General features: G+C 45.3%; 2 protein-coding genes across 11 annotated transcripts; both read right to left on the bottom strand.

The window, feature by feature from the left end:
* Positions 1-227: 227 nt before the first annotated feature.
* aldh8a1 (aldehyde dehydrogenase 8 family, member A1) lies at positions 228-4222 on the bottom strand. Its single transcript, XM_027032049.3, has 7 exons — positions 3879-4222; positions 3183-3330; positions 2435-2590; positions 2081-2230; positions 1632-1888; positions 1029-1190; positions 228-740 (listed from the first exon to the last, which is right to left on the bottom strand). The coding sequence occupies exons 1-7, from the start codon at positions 4014-4016 to the stop codon at positions 288-290; spliced, it is 1464 nt and encodes a 487-aa protein (XP_026887850.2). The 5' UTR covers positions 4017-4222; the 3' UTR covers positions 228-287.
* Positions 4223-4341: 119 nt separating this feature from the next.
* hbs1l (HBS1-like translational GTPase) lies at positions 4342-25050 on the bottom strand. Of its 10 annotated transcripts, none has more exons than XM_081706783.1 (20): positions 24872-25037; positions 24349-24414; positions 23563-23637; positions 22633-22773; positions 21998-22204; positions 18589-18651; positions 13723-13831; positions 11708-11928; positions 11213-11378; positions 10979-11096; positions 9870-10016; positions 9656-9730; positions 8848-8965; positions 8095-8163; positions 7518-7622; positions 7042-7132; positions 6746-6854; positions 6274-6374; positions 5796-5900; positions 4342-5261 (listed from the first exon to the last, which is right to left on the bottom strand). In XM_081706783.1, the coding sequence occupies exons 1-20, from the start codon at positions 24912-24914 to the stop codon at positions 5210-5212; spliced, it is 2181 nt and encodes a 726-aa protein (XP_081562909.1). In that variant the 5' UTR covers positions 24915-25037; the 3' UTR covers positions 4342-5209. The 10 variants fall into 10 exon arrangements, with proteins under 10 accessions (XP_081562909.1, XP_081562907.1, XP_081562908.1 ...); XM_081706781.1 differs by having other exon boundaries at positions 5756-5900; XM_081706782.1 differs by having other exon boundaries at positions 5756-5900; positions 24856-25035.

Below are 25050 nucleotides of genomic sequence, written 5' to 3' on the forward strand. Positions count from 1 at the left end.
TAAAGTTGAACTTGTAAAACCTACAGTAAACATCCAAGGAACATGAATGTCAGGTTTTAAAATTTACATTCCTGCTATAAAACTGTCCCCAGAGAACTGATATGTTATAGAGTCAAAGATTCCACTCTAAATGTCCAGAGCTGCAAGACACTGAAGGAGCTTCATTACACATATGAGACCCATGAATACCAAGCAGACAAAGATTAACAAGCTTTTCCATTCATATATACATACTGTTGATATTTTTATTTGGTAATAGTTGTGTATGTGTGAGTGTACACAGCTTCTCAGTGTTTAATAGTGATAGTTTTGACCTCTGTGAAGAAGTGATAGGAGTCTCTCCCTCCTTCTCTGCCAATGCCTGAGCATTTCATACCTCCAAAGGGAAGGTTTAAATCTCGGACCAGCCAACAGTTGGTCCAAACCAAGCCTGCCTGTAGTTGCCTAGCAACGCGATGCACGCGTCCCACATCCCGTGACCACACTGTGGCCGCCAGGCCATAGCGCACGCCGTTAGACCGGCCTATGACTTCCTCTTCCAGGTCGAAGGGCGTCACGCAGGTGACAGGACCAAAAATCTCCTCCTGCATCACGGGGGAGGAGTCTGTTATCCCTGAGATGACAGTGGGCAGCATGTAGTACCCACCCACATTTTGTGGGGGGAGGGTTAGTTTGTCAACACCCTCCCCACAATGCACCTGGGCACCCTCTGCCCTCGCCAATGCCACATAACTTCTAACCTGTAAAAGGAAACCAGACAAGCATGTGGGTGCAAGACTTTACACGAGAAGTGGAATCAGAGATCAGAACATGGAGTCTGCAGTGAGATACGCACACACACAAGCTGAAACCTCAAAGCAAGCCTATCAGACACAAACTGATCAGACTGTGGTGATATTCAGTATTATACTATCCCATTAACCAGACCACCCCTCTGTATGCTACGTATACTGGACCCAGATCTCTGAGCCGGGTGGCCAGACAGACGTCTGTGGATGTGATACCATTTGAACACACCATTCTCTGACCTTCTCCAAGTGCTGTATGCTCACGAGTGCTCCATTGTTGTTGGCAGCCTCAGATGGCACGCCGGTTTTCCACTGGCGAGCCGCCTCCACAAACTTTGTTAGGAATTGTGGGTAAATGGTGCGCTCCACAAAGATTCTGCTGGTACATAGGCAGATCTCACCCTGTGTGGAAAGCGTGGGGGTTGTTGTGAGACATGAGCACCTCCTTGTGGATGTGCATGGTACAGTTAGGTTGCTAAACATTAAACTACCACCAGTGATGAAACAATCTACAAATAGTTGTTAAGATGACACTGTCTGGAGATACTTGTGGCTAAAATCATCACAGAAGTTAAGAAATACCTGTCATATTCTCTGTAAAACCCAACCAAAGCTTTCAAAATGGCATGGACCAATCTGAGCCAATCAGGACATTACAGTCCCTTAGAATATAGGAAGAGGCCTTGTTCCAACTTTCTAGACAATGTTGCAAATCTTAACATCCAGCTATAAGTGAACTCGCTGTCTAGAACAGGCTCTTCTGATCGGCAGCCCAGAGTGAGCTGAGCTGCAAAGGTGAGAGTGAGTTTGAGCTGAGTGGCTTAGCTGAGTAAGAGCTCTCACCTGATTGGAGAAGCTGGAGCGTACGGTGGTGCTGATGCACTGCTCCAGGTCAGCATCAGCAAATACAATGGCAGGGTTTTTCCCACCAAGTTCCAGTGAGAGTTTCTTGCAGTAGGGGGCGCTGCGCTCCATTATTGCTCTGGCTGTAGCTGTGCTGCCAGTGAATGAAATTAATGGCACATCAGGGTGGGACACCAACGCATCACCTGCCTGTGGGCCTGTACCAAACACCACATTCACAACGCCAGCTGGGAAACCTGAACCACACACACACACACGCGCACCAGATGCATGGTCAAACAGAAAATGTAAAACAATGGTGCATTACCTTACTTGGACTCATAGTTCAGACCTATACATGTGTACACACACACACACACACACACACACACACACACACACACACACACACACACACACACACACACACACACACACACACTCCTCACCAGCCTTCTCTAGTAGTTGGCACATCATCCAAGCAGTGACTGAGGTCATCTCACTTGGCTTAGCCACCACTGTGTTACCCGTGGCAACAGCTGGGGCAATCTTCCAGGTGAGGAGATAGAGGGGCAGATTCCATGGGCTGATCAGACCAGCTCCAGAGAGAGAGAGAGAGAGAGAGGAACAGAGAGTCGCATCATCACATTACTACACAAGCTCGGTCTCTCTCACACAAAGATCACATTATACACTACACACACACACACACACACACAGTAGAGGTGCTTTTAGACAGTCACACATTAAGCATTACTTTTCGCTTTCTCTCTCCTCACACACACACGCACACACTCTCTTACCGACTCCTACAGGGGAGCGGACGGTGTAGTTGACACAGTCCAAGTTATCCATCTGACTGCATTCTGTGGTGTGGTGCAGGACAGAAGAGGCGAAGAACCTGAAGTTATACGCAGCACGTGGGATATCGACATTTCGGGCAAAGGATATTGTCTTTCCTGAAAGCAAAAACATGACACAGATCAGAGAAAAATCCAGATGAATCCATCAGGCACAGGAAACAGAGTGCAGATCTCCACTGTCTTGTGCTCCTGTGTTCCTCATGCCTCAGTACACACTCTGGATGTCTCCTTGTATGGCCACAGGTGCACATTTCCGTGCAGACACAAATGTGACACATCTGTACATAATTTCTCTTTTTTGGCTGTGTGGAAGGAGGGAAAATAAACCCAGCATGAATGGATAGCACTTTCATTAAGTAGCAGTCACTTTATGACAGCAGCTTACAGCAGCTCAGTGGTGACAGTGCAGTAATAAAAGCAGACTTGCTAGCTGCAGAAATCCCCGATTGTGGCTTTAATCCTACTACATCTTACAAACGCTCCCACCTAATTAGCTCAGCCTATTCCCTCTCTCTAGCCAAGTCTTTAAGCCTATTCATGTTTATTGCAAAACTCCAAGAGCTGCTTTTTGGCTTCGAGTGCAAGTTTGTCAAGTGTAGGGGTAGAAGGAAATGTGTACTAGACTGTAAGGTTAAGTCTTATAGAACAGACCCAGGTGTGTGGTGCGCTGTCGTGTGATGACATATACCCTGGTCTTTAGACTCGGCCTGGGCAAACTCCTCCTGGTGCGCCTCTAGCAAAGAAGCCAGGTTGTTGAGGACCTGAGCGCGCTCTGCCGGGCTCGTGGCTGCCCACCCCGGAAAGGCCTCCTTGGCTGCGTTCACTGCTGCTGCCACCTGCACGCACGTTCGTACGGTTCAACCAGCCTCGCACGCGCGCACTAAAGCTGCACGTGCTTCATCGGGAATTATTTCGTTGTCGTTTATGTCGTCTACTGCAGATTACCCGCGTTTTTTTCCCCCTACAGCATGGTCATGGTGTGCAGTCGTCGGGTGTAGTGTACTACACACGTGGATGAGGGTGGAGTTGGACGGGGCTACTAGACGCAGATATATGTTCTACCCCAGCTCCCCTGCAGTTTTAACCGGTTGGGTGAACTCTGAGCTCACGGAGCTAATCTTTCACAATTACCTGTATTGACACTGTAAACTACATGAGGGTAAAGGTGCACCTGTGTGCCTCTGCAGGCCTTGAGGACTCCAACCAGCGACCCACTTGAGTTTCCTTTGCAGCAAAACTAGGTGTTACATTTCCCAAAGTAACTTTCACCTGCTCTGTGTGTAGTTTGTTTGCAAAACTTCTAAAGCCGCACGCAAGGTTTTCAGTAACTGTGCACATTGACAACGTTGATAGACACTGAACTGCAGTCCAAAAGCAAGCTCACCTCTTCCGGTCCGCTGTCCGGCACTTTGCAGTACACTTCTCCAGTGGACGGATCGTAGGAATCTATATGCTTGGCGCACGGAACAAACTCCCCCCCGATGTAATTGTCCAGCACGAGCTTACCATGCTTCTCAGACATTGCAGGAACCGTTTATTCCGACACGTACCAAAAGCACGACCTCAGGCCGAGCGAGCAGAGGCGCACTGCGCGTTACCGGACTGGCTCCCTGTGCTCCTTTCGTCATAGGTATTTCTTCACTCCCTGGGAACGCGTTTATATTTAACTATTTTCCCAGAAAGGCTCAACCGAATAATTAATTACCACCACAATTATGTAATGGCAACGCAGTAAATACAATCCAAACGAATAGACGCATATCCTTAATGCACTAAGGGTAACATTTCATTCAAACACCGCCAAAGCTCTTGAAACAGACCACTGATAGAAGTAGACAACAGGACTGTTGCAGTCATTTCCATCACTTTATTTTCTTGTTGAAGGAGCTTTTTAAAGTTGGTTCAATATGTTGTTTCAATAAATCTAAACTATATATATTTTTGGCGGGACAACGAACGGTCCTGAAAGAACTCCTGCTCTGCCTTCTACACGGCAGCCATGGGCATGCGTACACTGCTCAGCTCGTCTGTGCTGTTGGGGGTCTCACCTTTCACCCCGACCCTCTTTAGCGCTATTTCAGGTCTGGAGGTGAGAGCAGCGGCATCATCAACAAGCGCAGATCGCGTAAAGGATGTGACGGGTCCTAATCAGTCAGTTTGTATCGAAGATACAGGTGGGTCAGCCGCACAAGATACGTGACGCTAAGCTGCAGGTTATATTAATGAATGCTACTGGGGGTAACAGGAAATACAAACAAAGCCCTTCATTAATAAATCATGAATGTCCTTACACCCTAAAGACATGACACCATGCTCTTTTCTTCTTCTTCTTTTTTTTTTTAAACATCGCCCACATATGCAAATGAAGAATTACATTCAATTTAATAAAAATAAAGAAAACTAAAACAATAAAACAACTGATACACCCCTCCTCAGTTTGTTCATTAGGGACGTAATAGATGAATGGAACAAAGAGAATACAGGTGGTGTGAGTGTGTGTTTCTATGTTTGTGTGTGGTGTTAATTATTCCTAAAGAGATGATGAGAGGAGTCTTAGGTTAAAACACAGACACCCACACCTGCCCAAACCCCTCTGGATGTAGAGAGAAGGCTGAAGAAGGAAATGGAGGAGAGGGAGAGAAGTGTGAGTGAGGGACAGAGAGAGAGGTATCCAGGTATGGATGGATCTGCGCTTCTGTTCAGTGGCTCCTTTCTCTAGGCAGCTTGCTCAGAAGGATCATGGGACAGTTGCTGTTTACTCTTTGATCTGTAAGAAACAGAAATCATTTCATAACTATCTGGATGTGTGTGTGGACTCCTCACACACCTGTGTATACAGTTACATATACTCAACCATGTCAGCAGTGCTCCAATAATCTCTACCACCGCCCACAACAGTCTGGCTACACATTCATTAAAGCAGCCAAATGATTGACAGGCAGGGAAGACCGCCTACTTGTATGTGACATTTTCTGGTTGGTTATGTTCAAACGTTTTGTTTCTGACTACAGAGCCCAGATCAGCCACTGAGCTTTATCTCCTCTCAGAGTAAATAATATTGCAGTGTTAAGACAGATCAGCCAAAGTCTTCTTTAAATATACCGTTTACATCAGCTTTAACTACAGTACATACTGCATATTTTAGGGATGTGTGTGCCTGTTTATGTACGTATATACTAGTGCCAGTAATTCAATATATTTGTGTGTCTGTGCAATTTATATTAATGTGTTGGTAAGTTAATGTGCTCTTATTGTGTGTACCTCTGTGACTACTCCAGCGGCGATGGTAGAGCCGACATACCGAAGCATGAAGCGCCCCAGTTCTTTATAGTCTTTATAGAGCTCCAGGGCTACAGGCCGCTGGGTCTGAATCTCAACCACAGCATTCTGTCCTTTACTCAGACATCTACACACACAAGAAAACAGCTACATAAGGTCACATTATCACGAATGTCCCCCTAAATACACTAACACCATATGCATTAACACTAACACCATATGCATTATATATATATATATATATATATATATATATATATATATATATATATATATATATAAAAAATGATTGCAGATGAGTAACTGTAGTGTACTATAGACCATATACTTTCAGACAGACGTCCTTTACAAACAGTTTATATAAATTGGCTCCTCCTCCTACTAGTTCAGAAGCACTTTGCTTGCACAGCTAATGAAGGACCTCTGTCTGAAATGTCCTGGTTACGTCACTACAATTTAGGAATACACACATACACACACATACACACACATACACTTACTTTGGTTTCTTTTTCAGAACCTCTCCACTACTTTTGTGCAATACACTGATGAGTTTCCGGATGGTAGCAGGCTCACTTACTGTCTGGTAGTGTAACAATACCTGGGGATAAAAGAAACACACATTTTAATTGGTGTCTAAACTAAGCCAGAAGAGCTCCACCAGAACATCCACAAACACATGGCACACATGAACTTTCATGTTTTCACACACAGGTTAAAGATCAGTGGCAGCTGTGTGTGGTGTGTGTGAGATGTGTCAGGCAAAACGTGAAGAGCTCACTTCTCTACATCCGAGTTGTAGCTACAGAAAATAACCTGGGTTACACTCTCTGCATCCCCCCCCCCACCACTTGCAAATTCTCAACGTGTGGAAACACTGTACAGCTTGTACAAGTGAGAACAAACTGAAAACAAACATATGTTTAAAGAAAATACTTGTTAACCAGTTGCAGTATGGCTGTGTGAACTCACAGGGAAGCCTTGTGTTATTGGGACTTCTATATTAAACAGCAGGATTCTGGCCCGAAAACGAGAACATGCTCTTATTGGCTCCTTGGGGTCACAGAACACACAACCAACACTGGGAAGAGAAAGAGAGAGAAACAAATAAGAGAATGAATGAATTACAGAACAAGAAATTGAATGTGAGAATGTAGTACATGAGCAGTTGAGAGAAGGGGGAGAGATGGCCACAGCCGTGGATCTGACGCTCCAGCTCCTCCGGCACTACTGAGAACACACGCTCGGGGGGGCCACAGTACACTCACTTAATCTTTATGATGTCCATCCCTGTGACGGTCAGACTAACGTGGTCACCTGCAGCTGCCCAGTCTAACACCTCATCATGAAGAGTGATACCTGCACAGAGAAACAAAGAACTGAGAAACTTCCCATCTTCCCCGTCGTTTCCATAAACTACCAGCAGAGGGCTTTTACATTCCATAAAGCCCCCATTACTTGCTATTTGACCTAATTTGCTCCCGTACTAGACCAGGGCTGTGAAACTCTAGTCACCGAGTGAAAGCACTTTAGTGATTTCTGTTCATTAAGGGCTTGGTACTTAGCTCAAGAGCAAAACTGGGTGTGGGAAAAGACTGAGTGCTGATCCCACATGACTGGAGTCTGACACCTCTGCTCCAGACAGGGTGGAGTGTCAGTGCTACGGTCACAGTGCAACTGGGCGCGAGCGCAGGCGTGTGTGTGTGTGTGTGTGTCTGCGTGTGTGAGAGCGCACGTGTGTTACCTTTCACGGTGCAGGTCTCATTGGGAGGCATGGCCAACACTCGGTCTCCTGTCTGAATGAACCCAGCTTCAATCTTCCCCGTCACACAGAATCCTGAGCCCTGATCTAAGAGCAGCTACACTTTTACACATGCTAGCACACTCACAGAGACCAGAGAACTCAAAATGCATGTCAAGTCTGGTTCTGGTATAATGAACAGAGCGCTCCCATTATCCACATTGTGAGTCCACATCATGTCTGTGTGCAGGACACTGTGTTCAACAGTCTTAACTGAGTTCACCAATAGCTTACGTTCAGTTAGCATCAAATGCAGCCCAAAACCCCTTTGTGCCGAACAATTTTGAACATGAAGCAGAACAATTCAAACAGAAGAAAAGATTAAGAGAGGTGGGAATAGGGCATGTGGCATGGATCACAAACACTTAAGAACAACAGGGTAGGAGAGGGGCGTTATCGTAGGAGACGGTGCAGTTAACTTCGGGATTTACCAGGTCACTGCTACCAAGGCTAAGAAGCAAAAATTGTGTTAGGTTTTCATTTTAGTTAAGACTGAAAGCCTGTTCACAGGCTGCCTAACCTTTAAAGACGTCCGAGACGCACAGTCTGAAGGGCTTCTCCACAGACCTCTGAGGAGCTTTGAACGCATCTGCAGAGAGAGAGAGAATGAGTAAGAGAGACTATGATTTACTGGGTCAGGTAATGACTTCATAAGGCCTTCAGTCCTTTCACTGAGTCAACCCCTTCCCACAAAATAGTTCCACAGTTCATATCTTGCTTATTCCAAAGGGTTCACTTTTTCTTGCCACTGAATAAGGCACGAAGGGCAGCAACCTTAATACACTCATTTATTTGCTTCTGCAGATGTGCACTGGAAGATGTTAGTTCATAGAATGCACGTGACTATAAAAGATGTACATATATGTACACATATGTTTCCTTTACACTTACGGCTGTACATTAACACGAAAAAACCATAACTGAATTCCACAAGTACGTTTCCTGATCTGTACTGTGCCTTGTGTTAACCCGCAGTCTAACAGCATTTTAAGAGCATTGTGTTCCTTTACGGATTTACACTTGGCTTACACATGCAAAGGCTGTAAAATATTGCAAAATATCAAGCTTGAGGGATGAAACATCGTCAGGACAGAACCGATTTTGGAGGAGTTCTATGTTTTTGCTGCTGAGGTTTTTTCTCTGGACAGTTACATTACTGCTCTGACATTTGTGGGTATAGAGAATCAGGAGAGAATCATCCAGCAAGACACCTGAATACAAGGACTCACAGGCACTTGAGCACACACGCACCCACACCCACCCCCACACACACCTATCTGCTCCAGCAGGCATGGTCCTTTATACCAGGCTGTGAGCTCTGCATCTTTGCTCTTGCTGGTGAGGTTCTTTCCTGAAAGTCCACTGGTGGGGACGTAATACACATCAGTCTCCTGCAATGACACATAACCACACTAACACTTCAAAAACACATCTACCCATCATTTATAAACACACACACACACACACACACACACACCTGTTAATTTAAGAGAAATGCTCAATGAAGGTATATCTTGACGAGAAGTTTTTTTTTTATCCACCCAGCAATACGGGTCAAACCTTCGGAACCTACAGCCAGCTTTAATAAGTCTTTTTCATGATTACACACAAGATATACAAGCCTCATTCAGCCTAGACACAAAATACAAGCAGGTAACATGCAAGAGAATCAAATCCAAACCCTCCACACAGAAGAGAGGCAGTGGTCACATCTCCCAACAGCTCTAGGCCATGTTGAGTGCACGCAAGTTAGACTTTTCCAAAGCATTTCTTGTTTTTTTATGATGGAGGACAACTCAGCAGATGATAATCTACAAGCTGCAAGACAAAGTTTAGGTCTTCAGCAGTTTCCTGGTATTCTGAAGCTCCACTCATTTTACAACATGAGCTTCTGTGAAAACCAGTTGTATAAAATGAGTCACAGAGGAGATAAAATCAGCATTTAGCCTCTTGGTGAGGTCCATGCTCACAAGCTAGCATCCATGATGATGAGTGTGGAAAGCTGATAAGACTGGCAGGAGACACACACATTCAGGCACCACCACTGCGAGTGTCCATGAAGTACAGCTGTCGTGTGCTACCTTGAACCCAGCTTGCTTTAGAAAGTGACCAAGTTTGGAGGTGATTTCCTGGAACCTCTCCTGCTGCCAGTTCACCTGAGTTCAGCAAACACACACACGAAAATGTGTATAAACGGTGGGAGACAGGCAGACGTTGGGTTCTCAGAGGCATAATGAAATATGATTGACACTGCCGTGGTAACTGTACGTTGTTGTGGTCACCATGGTTACCCACCTGGTCCATCTTGTTGACAGCAACAGCGAGTTGAGTGACACCGAGAGATCGGACCAGCAGGGCATGCTCTCTCGTCTGCCCGCCTGCCTCGAAGCCAGCCTCGAACTCACCCCGGCTGGCATCCACCACCAGCACAGCGACATCCGCCTGCCGCCAACCCCACACACCCACACACATTATTCCCTCTGGCTGGAATTCACCATAGCACCAGCACACTGACACACACCTCATCAGCTTAGCCACATCAGTCTACACAATCTCCGTCACAAAACAAGCCTGGAAGTCCTCCAACAAGCATAGCACCATCTCTCACACACACACACACACACACACACACACACCTTTGCATTCAGAATAAATCTGAAGTACTAAGATAATATGCTATTTCGACTTCTCAATTATCTTAAAATGCTAATTAATTACATAACATGTTCAATTAACTCATTAATTAATTAATTCATTAAATAATTCATTCTTGTCTGAGGTTCGAAAAGGATTAATTAATTAACAGTAGAATTTGTGGCTAAAATAGTTTTTATGACCCAATAAAAACTAATTTACCTTTGTCAGACTACAAAACCTTTCATTCGTAAAAAACTTTCTTTTTTTTTTAAATGCCGCCAATATTTGTATTAACGGCAGTCTCTCTCTTTATAGCCTCTGCATATTGCTTAGTCATTCAGCAGAAATAGATCAGACAGTCTGAAGGAGCCTCCCTGCTAACCCTAGTGCTACAGGCCACCCTCCGTGTTCTCCCACCATGCAGCAGTCACACCCACCCATCAAAGCCACTTTCACTCTACACACACCTTAGTCAGCACTCACACACAAGGAAATGAGTAAATCCTGCCGGTAGCGTATGAGTAATTTCATTCACTTCAACAGCAGAATTTAAACCTAAACAGAAGGAACTCAGTCATACGGAGAGTTCTGGGGTTTGGTGGCAGCCCTGCTGAGGCGTGTTCATTCAGACTCTCTAAGCGGCTGCTCTCCACACGCACACAACCATTATACCTTCTCACACATGCGCTCACTTACATGTTTTGAACAAGGACACCGTGACTCAGACACGTCCAGCCTGAGCCAGGGTGGGGGTGAGGGTCATGTACCTGTGCCGCCCCAGTGATCATATTGGGAATAAAGTCTTTGTGTCCTGGAGCGTCCATCAGAGTGACAACTTTGGAATCTGTCTCAAACTTGGTCATCCCTACGTCCATGGTCACCCCTCTGCACCAGAGACAGACACACAATCATTTGGGCTATAGCACACATGAATATGAATTTAACATGAATGTATAACATGACCAAAAGAGGACGAGTGTTTATGGAGAACATCCATGCACCTGTCCCGCTCCTCGCCGGTCTCATCCAGCACCCAGGCGTAGGCGAAAGATGCCTTGCCTGCTTTTTTGGCCTCCTGCTCGTACTTGTGCATGGTGCGCTTGTTTACATGGCCCAACAAATACAGGAGATGCCCCATCAGAGTGCTTTTACCAGCATCCACATGACCTGTGCACACACACGCACGCACGCACACGCACAAAATAAAAATACACACACCCACACAGACAGACACAAAGAATAGACATTAGGAGAAACCAGAATAACACTCTGAATAAAAGATATTCCAAACTATATTTTTGTGGTCCAATGCTTCCATTCAAACAATAACAAAGAGGTGAACGCATCACCCTATGGTCGCCCAAATAACCACCACATGAGTCTACAGATGGATGTGTGTGGCTGTGAGCACAGAGGTGGGGCGGGGCAAGGTGTGTGTGTGTGTGTGGGGGGGGGGGGGGGGGGGGGGCGGCGTCAAGCGGCAGCGCCACACACACCTATGACGACCAGGTTGAGAAGTGGCTTGCCACCCTGCCGTTGTTCCAGCTCGGCGCGGATGTTGAGCTGCTGTTTGCTCTTGCTGGTGGAGCGTGGGGGTGTCGGGGCGGCAGGGTCCTCCACCAGGCCCGCCGATTTGGGGGGCATCTCCAGTGCTGGGGGCCTGGCCTCCGGGCTCGGGCCTCTACGGACCGCCGTGCTCACGCTGTCCTCCTCCGAGCTGTGCACACAGACAGCAAAGCCAGAGACATTTTTGTATCCAATAGGATGCCAGCTCTTTTTGTCCTTAGGCGTGTAGCGCATCTCCTGAACTGCTCTGAGAACAAGTGCCATAGAGTCACGCAGAGAAGGAGTCACACGTAGAATGTGTTTGAGATGTTAAATCAGTTAAGCAGCTAACTGAAAATAAGGGTCCTAACCCATTTCTAAAGGTTTTATGTAAATGTGATCCTCTTTCAAGAGGATTTGAGATGAACATTTAAAGATTTCACAACGCGCTACGACATAAGTGCTTAAAGTGCTGCAGGTCCTTAAAGGCATACGGTAAGATGCCCTGAAGGCAGGTTTTGGAGCTCAGGCAGGTGTAGCTAGGGGTCAAATAAGAGTTCAAACCTCCTCAAGCAACAAGCAATAACTTGCCACTATAGTGTCTCATAGACGTCCTCCCCTTGCAGTTATCTGAGGTCTATGTAGCTGCTTCTGTTGTCTTGACTAACATGAGGGCTTGGTTAGGGCTAGCTCACCATAGATTAGCACATACCAGGAAAAGCTCTTACTGTTTAAGTTGTTGATAGGAAAAATATTTTTAGCTTTGCATAACGCTTCGCACTTAAAATGGAGATTAAACCACAGCGTAAACGTTACCAAGGGACGATTGTTGTCACTAAAGGTGTGCGCGTGTTCTAAACATGCCTGCTTTGGCTGGGCGTAATAGGAGCTTCTCTATGAACCTTCACTGGGACATGAACACAACCCAGCGCCCCTGGAGCTGGATCCTTCTACTGAAGCCTCACTGTCAGCTTCAGATCTGCTTTCACCAAAAATGCAAGAGTATATAAACAGCGCCGGTAACCATACGGTTTCTGTTTGCCATGAACTTGGTATTGATGGTCTGTAAGTAACACATTGTAATACAGTGATAAATATAACTGTGTGCTAATCGTGTGCAAAGATTTATGGCAACTGAAAAGTTTCACTTGCCATTGTAAAATGCTGATAAAATGAAGCTGAATTTTTGATATTATATAATACCAACATTCACATTTCATATTTTGTTGTATAAAACTAGTCTCCAACTAAAGCTACTGTCTATAAATAAACAAGCTGTGTGCATTGTGCATGTGTACATGCATGATATGAAACTTATTTAGGAGTTTATTAGGGTACTGCTATTTTATCCAACTGCTAAAACCAGGGATGGTGAAAAATGTAAATTCCAGACTGATATTAGGGTTTTATGGTTTCAAGTTTTTGTAAGATGAAGTCTTAACTCCAGCTGCAGAGACCCATCTGCTCTCCCTTCGGGTGTGGTCTGTGGTTTAAGGTGTGGAGGTGATAGTCTGTGGCTTTGTGTGCGTGCGTGCGTGTCTGTTTGTGAGCGTACAGGCAAGTGTGTTTTCATCTGAATAATCTATAGGCAGCAGCCACTCCTGTGGTTTTAATCCTGTCCCAGAATGCATTGCAGGCAAGCAAACACACTAGCATATTACCCTCCTATCACAGCACCAGAGCAGCTAATTGCTGAGCTACTGCTGAGCGAATCTGACAGCATTTGCTAGAACATAGGGCATTTCTCATAAGTAGCATGCAAATTTGAGGATGAAAAACCAGTTACAGCACTGGAAATGAAGTACCGTCATTATGGTGACCATGCACTGTGGCACTGACAGGCATGAATAAAAATAAAAACCAATTGAAATATTTTTAGGTAATTAAAACATTTAAATATTAATTTTTAAAAATGAACATGGCAAGAGACCGCTTCAGATCTGGAGCCCTGCTCTGGCGTCCTTACCTGGGAACATCAAAGCCCGTGGTCTGCTTTTTCCCAGAGACCGTCATCCGGGCCACCTTCGGAACCACCTCAGGGTCCAGACGAGTCTCGGGACCCTCGCGGGCTTTAGCTAGATTGCACAAACACAAAAAGTCATGTTAAAAGAACGCCAACAAAAGCTGGAAATTAAAGAGCATCATTACAAGGACGACAGTGACGTCTTCATGAATACGCCCCTTATTAAAGAAATTCTGATCCATAGTCTACATCAGTAGTCAACTAGACATTGTATTAAATGATCTTAGAAAAACTGCATTAAAGTAGCAGAGGAAACGTAGGTAATGGGTGAAAACCGATGGAAAGTCCGTAAGATTCTGTGGAGTTTTCCCAGAGTTCACAGCAACATACGCAGTGACCTGGCAAGATTTCCACTCTTTGACTCATTTGTTCCTTGCAACTTCTCGGTAGTGACGAATGAGCTACACAATGCGCAGTACACTAACAAACAACCCTGAAGTACAATAAAACACAAAACACTCAGCTGCACCTAAAAGGGATGCGACTTTGTTGTGAGGTTGCTTTGGTGCAGACATCAACCTGCCATGGTTCTTTTCTCATCTGACCACGCCGCCCAAGGCACACCGGAACACACAGGCACACTCGTGTGGGTCAGAGTAATCTCAATAACAACTTCAATAAAGATGGTCAAATGAGTTCCAGCTGGTGATTGGTTCTTGGAATCAGGACGCGTACAGGAAAGGAGAGAAGAATGCACCTGTATAAGAGTGTACCTGTTGTAGTTTTAAGAAAGCGGCCTGGATGAAGTTCACATACTGAAGTGTTTGTGTGTGTCAGGAAGGTTGCAGGTTTCCTCTCTCATCTTTGCGTTTTTGAACATGATGCGCTTGCTAAAGCACTCTTGAAACTGAATCTTTAAAACGTTTAGTAGGCCATCGCACCTCGTGGCCAGCTCTGAACGTTTCTGTTTGATGTACTGATTTAGGGTTGTTCACTTACTGAAATACTTGAGTGACCTCTCATTCTGCCTAGACAAAGGTGACGAGCAAAATCAGGATATCAGACAAGAGAGAGAGAGAGATGAGGGGAAGAAAGGAAGGAAAGAAGGAAGGAAAGAGAGAAAAGGTTGGATGGAGAGAGAGAGAGAGAGAGAGAGAGAGAGAGAGTGAGTTGGTGAGAGTGTTGGTGAGCGTTTCCCTCTAATAACTGGGCTTTCAGCTCGTCTCGTCATACCAGTAGTGCAGAGTCAGTTGTCAGAGACACAGCCAGTCATCTCTTTCTGAGCAAACAGTGTGCTGGCCAGGAAAGAGTTAACTGTGCCCGCAACAGTTTTGCACTGAGTGTGCACTAATGCACGGTACACTGGTATGTGCATGAAGATTCCAGTGAGAAACACACCTCATCAGGATCAACTAGCACAACGCTAACACACAGCAAACTTGTGTGCACACACGCACACACTCAAACCCCCCCCCACACACAGAAAGATGACTGCTTATTTCAAAAACCTCTTTTGTGACACTTGTGAACTCTGAGAAACCGTAAGACAAAAAAAATAAAAAATAAAACCTTAAATGTTTGAATAATTTCAAAATCACTTGAACTTAGGCCTCCGACAACAGGCAACCCAACACTGTTTGCTTCTTGTGGCCCCATCAGCCTTCCCTCTTGTGGATATCTGCACTAATTCACTTATGGACAACAAAACTGTCTGATCTGTCTCAGTACTGAATCCCAGCACAGCGTCATAGGCTGTCAGTCTCAGAAAAAAAAGGCTATGCATTAAAAAGACAGAAAACCTAAGCGGTGCTACTTTGGGTACAGAATGATCAATAAAGCTGTTAATGTGAGCAGAATAACTAAAAGCCCCTGGTGAAAGGGATTCCTACTAGCCACACCCTAGTGATATCCACCCATACCCCCCACCCCAGCCAAACCAAACTTTATCTCATATACACAGACACTCAAAACACCTGACACTGCAGGCATAGTCAGGGCCAGGAAGTGGGGGGGGGGGGGTTGTAAATACTTCACCTGCACACACGCACACACACAGCCACACCTACACAAAAAAAAAAAAAAAAAAAAATGCATGCACACATTTAACACACAGTAGGGACAAATCGGTTACCATGTATTATCACATTGTGGAGTACATGGCAAATGACACTTTTCCACTACAGAAGATGGATGTCAATTTTACATAAAAGGGCACAAATTAAATGAGAGAACACCATTTTATAGAGATATTGTATATAACTGAAAATATAATTTTCAAGACAACATCCTGCACTTGAGCCCAAAACCTGGCTACAGCAGAACTTTAATGAACCTTTGAGTTGCTACAAAATCAATGTTCGGGCATTTTACTAGTTTGGTTTTTGTTTTTGTTTTTGGCTAAAATGCTGGGCAATAAAAATTATTAGAAGTGATTTTACACACGAGACAAAAACTGAAACTTTCAGTTTCAGTCTTAGTGTCAACCGAGATAAACTTTTTATTCTTTTTTTTTTAATCAATCATTTTCAAACAACCAGCCCATAAGCTATGGTAACAAAAGAAAGAGCTCCACTCTCTCCTTTGGGCGTGTGCGCATTGATCCACACCTAGCAGGATATGTAAATGAGCTCTTCCCAGGAAAACGGATCCAAGAGAAGACAAACACTACTGAGGGCTGGCCAAAAGCAATACCAACAACTACTGTTTTATGGGTCAGATGCTCAGTGTTTCAGTGAAAGACGGGGAGGAATTCAGTTCATTTTATTCAATAAATAAAATGTATAACACCAGTACGATGTACAGGAGCAAACTATTCTGTCATTCTGAGATATCATTTTTTAAACATCATTCTCTGCCTCTCTCTGAAACAGATGGAAATGTGAAAGTGAAATTAGACGGGTGCATGGCCCAAGAGGGGGCGCTGTTGCAGCACAAGTCTCACAGGAAGAGTGCGGTTCTAAAAAGAGGAAAAATACATCGATCTTTTAAACAAAAACAACACATATCTTCTCTCCATCTGTCACACACAGGTACATCCTCATTTTCCATGTCAGTTCAGTTTTCATGACCGTTGCTACACAACAGACATGGTTTGTGTGCTCCTTGAGAAATCAAACCCATGACCTCAGTGTCAGTAGGACCATGCTCCATCAGGCGCACATACACACACGTTTCACTCATACATACACATAAATTACAACACAGACACTTCTACACAGAGTCTGATGTGATTGTAATTTTTCTTTCACTAAATTTAACAGCTTCCTCGAGGGTCTGCTCACAGTCTAACAGTGTCCTACGCGAGTTCCATGATCCACTGTGCTGGTTTTATGACCAAGACAAGAACTTTGACATGCCTGCAGGAATGCAGAAGCATGTTCGTGTGCAAAAGCAATAAAAACAGAAGCAAAGTGGTTAATGAGTGCAGATAAATGGAAGCATGACCGACTGTGGTCTGAAGAACAGGACAGAACCTCTCACTGGTTCTCCAGCAGCCTCTCTATGACCAATCTATAGAGCTTTGCAGCGTTTCGAGAACGACATATCAACGTTTTCACAAAAGCCACAAAGCACAAAAACCAGAGAAAACGGCAGCAGAGGGCCAGCTGTAAGACAGTCACTTTTTCCTATGTAGGTGGCAAGAAGAAAAAAAAACAGCGAGAGAAAAAAGTGGGATGGAGAAACAAAGTTGGTCAGATAGAGAAAGGGACACCAGAGAGAGAGCGAGAGAGGGGCCATAATCAGAGCTCAGCAGCAGTCTTTCCTGTTATCACCCACGTTTGTTTCAGCACACAGAGAGTTAAGTGTGTCATGTGACCCTTTGCAGAAAAGTGACAAGAGAAAAATGAAACGGGTCACCAACGTTTATAGCTGTTCACACTCGCATACTGCACAGGCAACCAGATGCCCACAGACGAAGAGCCAACAATGAGCTTAGAGCTTAGCCCTGAGGTACCCCATGCCTTGCAGGTAATAAGAAAGCACTTCATTAAAGTTTAGTACGTTAAACAGAGTTGAGGCCAGTTTCAGCCTGTTCTTTAAATTGCATTGCCAGTAAATTTCTTTTTAGTCTAAGCTTAGGTTTACGTCGGGGGTTGGAAACTGTCCCTTAAAAGGTAGTGAGGCAAGACACAGGTTCCAAAGAAAAGACACTAGGATCTATTTGCTTTGTCTGGCCATACGAAGAGCATGTGATGATGAGGTGGAGACCATTATTGTACCTGAAGAGGAATTCACTGCTTGTTAACTGGTCGTCATTCACATACAGCAGACAAAATACAAGACTGTAAAACACATCGCAAAACCTACATTTAAGCGGCACTGTTTTAATTAGAACAAAGAGTAATAATAGAAGAAGCGTGGGTGTGCTTTAGTGCCTTGCTCAGTTGCACATCAGTGCAATCAGTCAGCAGGTGCTGCTTTGCTAATGTTTTAGTGACAGTGCTCCACCTTGATGGGGTGACCTGCTCTGTGGCTCCGGTGCTTACCCCCATCTGCCTCACTGAGGTTAATGCTTCAAAGTCTCGGAGTGTGTTAGTCTGGTGTGTGAGGCTCCAAGCACCACACTGGATGCAAGGTCTCAACACAGTCTCCATACATTACTGAAGAAAAACGTCTGACTCAAACCCTGAGGTGTTCTACATTATCTTGGACCATCCACTTACTAATACCTACACGTTGTCAAGCAAAATGTTTAAGCCCAACTGCAAGATCTGATAAATCACACAATGTCCATCACCCACTTGTTCTTTGTTTGTTTATTTTTGTAGTTGCACTCAACAGCCTGACCAAAGGAGCACATCCCAAGCATGGCATATTCTTTTTTTATGCACTCTTTCCAACATGCAAAGGATAAAAGGTTTCACTCACACAAACCCAAGAAGTACAGGCTTTCTCGATCATGTCCACCAAACTGAACTGGACCTACCAGCACTGAAAAACAAAGGAACCCATCTTGAGGTTGTGTCTGTGTGGTGCAGCACACAGGCAATGTGGAGGAGGACTAAAGCTTAAGGGAAAGATAGGGACACCTGTGGTGGTCCTATACCACAAAAAGGAAAGCAAAGCAGCCTCTGTAGCATCATCCAGAACAGCCTGGGTGTGTTTACACCTCAATGTGGCCTTCAGAAGCAGAATACGACTTGCATAAACACATTCATACACAAACACACTCAAGAATAAGAGGTAGACACCACAAGTGAACACACCCATTAAGGATAACATCACACGCACGTGCACACACAGATACACACAGACAGTAAGTGTCCCCTTCACCCACAAAGACCCACCCATGCATTCACACATAAGAATCTCAGCATATGAAACAGGCAAAGCTTTATTTCGGTACATACACAAACCTCAGGCCTACGCCCACATCAAGCAAAACCACTCTGGGCTGTACATCAGTGCTTTAAAAATGAATTAAAATGATCACAGATCTTCCTCAATATGAATTAATTAGAAATCAGTGATATCTCAGTAAAACCTAAACTAAAAATAGCTGCACAATAAATTCTGTTCAGTTTGGGTGCTGGTTTATGTACATGCAAACGTTACACACTAAATGAGGGGGAGGGGGAGTCCAGGTGTCCCCAAACCTAAATGTCTTCTCTCCCTCTTTTTCTGTCTTCTCTCCCTCTCTTTCTTTCTGTCTCTGCGGTAACCCAGAAATGTTCCTGACATCAGACTGCAGCAGAGCAGCAGGTGAGCAGCCCCTTTTCTTTGTCTTGCCTTTACCAAGTAAGGAACCAATGATCACACAGTAATCAAGATGCAATAAAATGCACGGTCTGATAATTACAAAAAATTACGTTCATGAGAAAGTAACAAAATATTAACGCCAACCATACCGAAAGCAAGAAAAACATTTTAAAAGTTCATCCATATTGGTTTAAAAAGAAAGCTGCACAGAGAATGCTGGAGCAGTCTGGATGAGCCAAATGCAGGTCTGGGGTCAGCTGGTTCACTCAAACCCCAGTGAGAAACACCACTACCAGCCTACTTCCAAGGCCCCAGATGTTCAGAAACAAGTACTACTTGTTTATCACGATTAGTAGATCATATTACATATTTATGCATATGGTAGCTTGTTGAAGTTCAGCTGATTTGATCATCATACAAAATTAAGAAAAATTCTTCTCTCAATAAAGAAAGGACATCAGCTGAGTTTAAAACGATGAAAAAACTTCAGAAGACTGGTTTGCATAAGAAATTCAGTGGGTTCCCTGTGAAAAAATTGAATCTACTTCTAATCCAAATCCAACCTATCCAAAAGGTGTTAAGCAAAGAACAGAAACTGATCCTGAAGTTAAAAGGCTTCCTTACTCCCTTGTAAATGCCTTCTTCTGGTTTGCTTTAACAATGTCATCTGGAGACGGTGTGTCAAAGGCAAAAGGCATGATGTGATGGAGGGGTGGACGCTGCACTTGTTCCTTCACTCCTGCAATCTGCCTGCTATATAGGAAAGGTTGGTGCCCCACCCTGCTGCGCCGTCCCCTCCCCCGCTTCATCCGGACACACATCGTCAGCGCAAACACGGATGGCCTAGCAAAAACGCCGCACGCGCTCCGCTCAAAGAAACGGCTCGGGCTCGACGAAGCCGGAGAGCAACCGTCGCGGCAACAAAGAGAAACATCAGGTGACGTCTGAGACACGAGTTCACCGAAATCCACGTTTTGTGTGAGATTCATGGGGCACATCTTGCGAACCGGATGGTGTAACGGTTTAACATGCACAGATTTGGGGATTTGATCCGCATTTCTACTCTTAGAAGACGTGGAGGGTGGTAGTCCTTCTGCAGCTTGGTGTCGAGACAAGAGGTCTGACAATGATGGTAGTGCAGGAAAGCCAGGAGGAGCAGCAGCAGGTCGGGGGCGTGACTGGGTGGCCCGACTGGCAAATCCACGCGTGCTGGGAGGGATTTTAGTTCTGTTCGCATCACTCCCGGCTGGTGCTCTGTCCATGGGCACGATGCCTGAATCTCTCCATCCTGCCACTGAGCTGAGAAGGCCAGGGCTGCCGCACTCGTGCTTCTGAATCAGCTCAGCCAATGAGGGACTTCCCCCTGGACCGCCACCCCCACAGCTTCTATTAGCCTGCCCCATTTCAACTGCCTTATTGGCCTGCAAGATGTCACTTAGACTCCCTAATGGGACAGGTGATGGTGCAGCCACCCTAGGGTCCTGCAGAGACAGGCTACCCAGGGAGCAAGATAGGAGGGAGGAGGCAGGGCTCATGGAGAAGCTGCCTAGACCGGGAACAGAGCCAAGAGCCATACGAAGAGCAGGAGAATGAGACACACCAGCACCCAGAGAGGGACATGTCGAAACAGGGAGAGCTTGGCCAAGACCAGAGGGCAGAGGTACTGTGGAAGCAAAGTTCAGATTGGTGGGCAGAGGCACACGTGGACCTAGAGCTGCCCCCATCGTGTGGAGAGAGCCTGTACACTTCTTCTCATGCTCCGCCATCAGCTGAGCCAGAGTGCTGGGTGCTGTCGCTGCCTGCTGGCCCGCCCTGGCCCCAGAGGCCTGAGATGACCACCCCTTCACCCAGCCACGCAGAGCAGGGTCAGAGCTCTGCTCATGCGCCCTGACCCCCACTGGCTCAGTCTGGGCCAAGAGATCACGGAGGCTGAAGGACGGCGCGGCGGCGGACTGAGAAGCTGGAGGCCTGTGTGCTGAGGACATGCATGTGAGTGTGTCAGTGCTGCTTGGTGAAGAGGGAGGAGAGGCTCCTTACCTTACGAGGGCCAACAGCACGCAGAGAGAAGCAGAGTGAGGAGCAGGAGCAGGAGGGCGGTGTTGGTGAAGGAAGATGGGCGGCGAGACACCGCACCAAGCCCGCACGAATGTAGAACCAGACAGACAGAGACAGGCAACACGTTACAAACTTGACTGAGACCAGCATCAACCTAACGTTTAAAAGTATCAAGTCTTATAGCAACTGTCCAAGCACAAGACCAATCACCTTACAAAGATTAAAAATAAGCAAGGAGAAAGTCATGAATATATGTATAATTCCTATTCAAATTTGCACTTAATGCCAAAATGCCTAAATGATTTCCAAATTTCTTTATGCCAAAATTAAGAAAAAAAGAGCAGAATTACAGGAAAATGTCAAAATTAAAAGAACTACTTATGATTGAAACGTAGTAAGCCCTTGAAACTGATATGATGGTAAATGCTCAGAGATCTGTCATGTTTTGGAAAAGCCCTGGAGTTTGGCCTAGCCCACAGAGACGTGAGCCCAGCTCCGCTGCACGTTCGCTGGGTGCCCGTACCTTTGTGCGTCGGGGGCACCGCGGGGAGCGGCGGCTGCGTTTTGGGGGCGGTCGTCTGCGTGCTGCTGCTACTTTCAGCGGACAAAATGGAGTCAAGAGCTCGGTGGGGATCACAGTCATACTTCAGAGCAGTCTGGGTGAGCGTGGTGTCAGGGACAGAGTCTCCCAGAACGGCTCTCATCTGGTCCAAACAGGAGAACAAGCGCCCTACACACACACACACACACACACACACACAAAAAAAAACACGTTTACTCAGATCTGCAACGTCTGTTTAAAGACACTGATTTGCAAATTACTCTCAGATACTGATGCACTTCCACCTAAAAATAAGCCATCAAGCCAATACACCCTGCAACAATTCACATTTTATTGTGTGCTGTAAGCATCCTGACATCTCAGATTTTCCAGAAGAGTGCTCTGTGGGTGTGCTGAAGAGTCGCACCATTCGAATGCTCTAAATGCAAAGAACGGGGTCAAAATAATTTAGCCGAACCTTTAACAACGTAACACCAAATGTGCTTTGAACAGTGTACAAAACATTCACATACTGCACGCCATATCTCAATCACAGTATGGCCTAGTGTAATCACGATACAATACTTATATCTATATCTTGCCGCCCTAAGGTGTACCTTGCTCCAGCGGGTCAAGCATATGCGCAACAGAGGGAGAGACTGGCATCTCATCCTCCTCCTCCTCATGTTCTTCCTCCTCCAGCGGCTCTACTTGTTGCGTGTGCCTCGAGTCCTGACGAGAGTAGATAAACTGGGCGGCTGGGGAATGAAGAAAAAGCGCAATCACCAGAAGCTACACAGGGTAAACACCAGATAAAAGGCAGAATTTTTAAGGACTGATTTGAGGGGGACGTACACCAAGAGATAGAACAGCTCAGCTGTTTCTGAATGTCACCTCTGCCATAACAAAACAGTGCTGAGGCGTACATCACATGTCCTATCCTGTGTTGCATCACTCGCTACATGGTTCTCTACAGTTCCAAACTGCACAAGAACTGTGCATCAGGACCTTCATGAAATGGTTTTCCATAGCTGAGCAGCTGCTCACAAGCCTAAGATCAGCAAGCAAAATAAATGCCAAGCATCAGCTGGAGTGGCTGGGTTAGGGTTCGGGTTCTCTGGAGCAAGGAATCACACTATTTGACAGTTTGGTGGATGCCAGTAGAACGCTAACTATCAAAAATGCACAGTGCCAAAAGTAAAGCTTGGTGGAGGATGACCAATAGGGCTGTTTTTATTATCAGGGTTCATGAGTTAGTTGCAGTGAAGAGTAATGCCACATTTAGAGCAATCATATGCAACCATCTAAGTGGCAGCAGTTTGGTTGACCCATGCTGTTTTAGCATGACTGTACCCACATGCACAAGACACGACTTGATGACTGTTGTTGCACCAAAGTGGGGGACAACTCTATATTATTATAGCCCTTGTTTTTGGAATAGGATAACCAACAAGCTCATATATGTACAGTGGTCAGGCCCACATACTGATAAGTGTTATAGTATTAGTATTATTTATACATACACAAAACACCCAGACATTACTTGCCTTTTTTAGTCATGAAAGAGGAGAATTGAAAGATGGCACAGTTATGGACTGAAGACAAGGTACCATGCCAGTGAACTTCAGAGTAAATAAATATCATAAAAAGCCTACATATACATACAGCAACTGAATAGGTGTACAAACAAACAAAACCTGGCAACAATGTAACATTTTTAACCAAGCTTTGCATCTGTATGCCATGACAGCAGCTAAAAAAACAAGAACAAATGAAATGGCTTTACAAGTTACAGTTGTAGACAAAAGCATTGCTACTAGTGAATCTTTAAGTAAACTGTCACTCAGCCTTCTGCTCATACTTATGGAAAAAAAAAAATCTGTTAATGATTTTTCAGCTTCTTTGGCAAAAAAACAATTTAGAAAATTTAAAAAAGTAACGTTGAAATCTAAAGTCATGAACTACCTTGAACACACTCCCTGAATCTACCAAGCTCTCATTCAGATCCGTCAACCACAGAGCTATCACTGCTCATACTTCTGTTCAATGCATTCCACCTATACTGAGTACATAACAGTACATCACATCTTCAGTGTCAAACATTAAACCCTGTTTGATGTTACATCATACATATTTGTCTAGCCGAAAATACTTGTTTATTGACAAATGTTTTTAACACGAACCACTGCAAACAAGAATACAACTGGAACTGTATTTATACTACAATACAGTGAGCAGTGAGATTACTATTTAACTGGCTGGGTTATAGTGCGTCTGGTCGCACGTAAAACGAGGCAGTAATAATCCCCACGTGAACAGTCCTTGATACCAACCCGTGGCGGGAGAGATGCAGTAGTCGTCGTCCACCGAGTGTCCGTAAATGTCGTCATCCTCAAAATCTACATGAAATAGACAAATCAGGCAACTGTGTGATGTAGCAGAAATGTCACCAGGGACTCGGCGGCCCCTCTGCCTCGTCAGATAGTCTCACAGCAAACGGTGTCGGGCACAATATGCAGAAGTCTACGCGCTCTGCCATAATCTGCGTGTGTTGGTTTAAGGCCGAAAGCGCCGCGGAACAGACCGGCGTCCGGCCGCGGGGGCTAACGCTAGCTCGCAACGGGGTCAGTGCAGACGTACTGCTAATTAATGTGTTCACGATACCAGCGTGCGGTGTTTGTTTTTACCACAGAGACAAGTGGGACATCCGCGTCTCCTCATTACATGAACCGCTAGCGAGCCTGTTTACCTGTTTACTAGCCTAGCTAAGCTCGCTAGCTAGCACCACCCCGCTAGTCAAGAAGTCGAATACTTATCTACACCAAGACAATCAGACGTACTGTGCACGAAATCTACCTTCATCGTAGTTATAACCTCGGACATTCCTATGGCGAGACATTTTTTTTGTTTCTAGGTTGTCTTACACTGAGGGGTTTGGTTTTTTTTTTTTAATTAACTCGGGTGAAGTTGTGGCACGCGTCTCACTTCACAACCGCTGTTTACCCCGGACGGCGCGTGCACAATAAAAGCCTTTG

This window comes from Electrophorus electricus, chromosome 24, assembly GCF_041902795.1.
Source record: "Electrophorus electricus isolate QZ-2024a chromosome 24, ASM4190279v1, whole genome shotgun sequence".
In the NCBI taxonomy this organism is placed as follows: Eukaryota; Metazoa; Chordata; class Actinopteri; order Gymnotiformes; family Gymnotidae; genus Electrophorus; species Electrophorus electricus.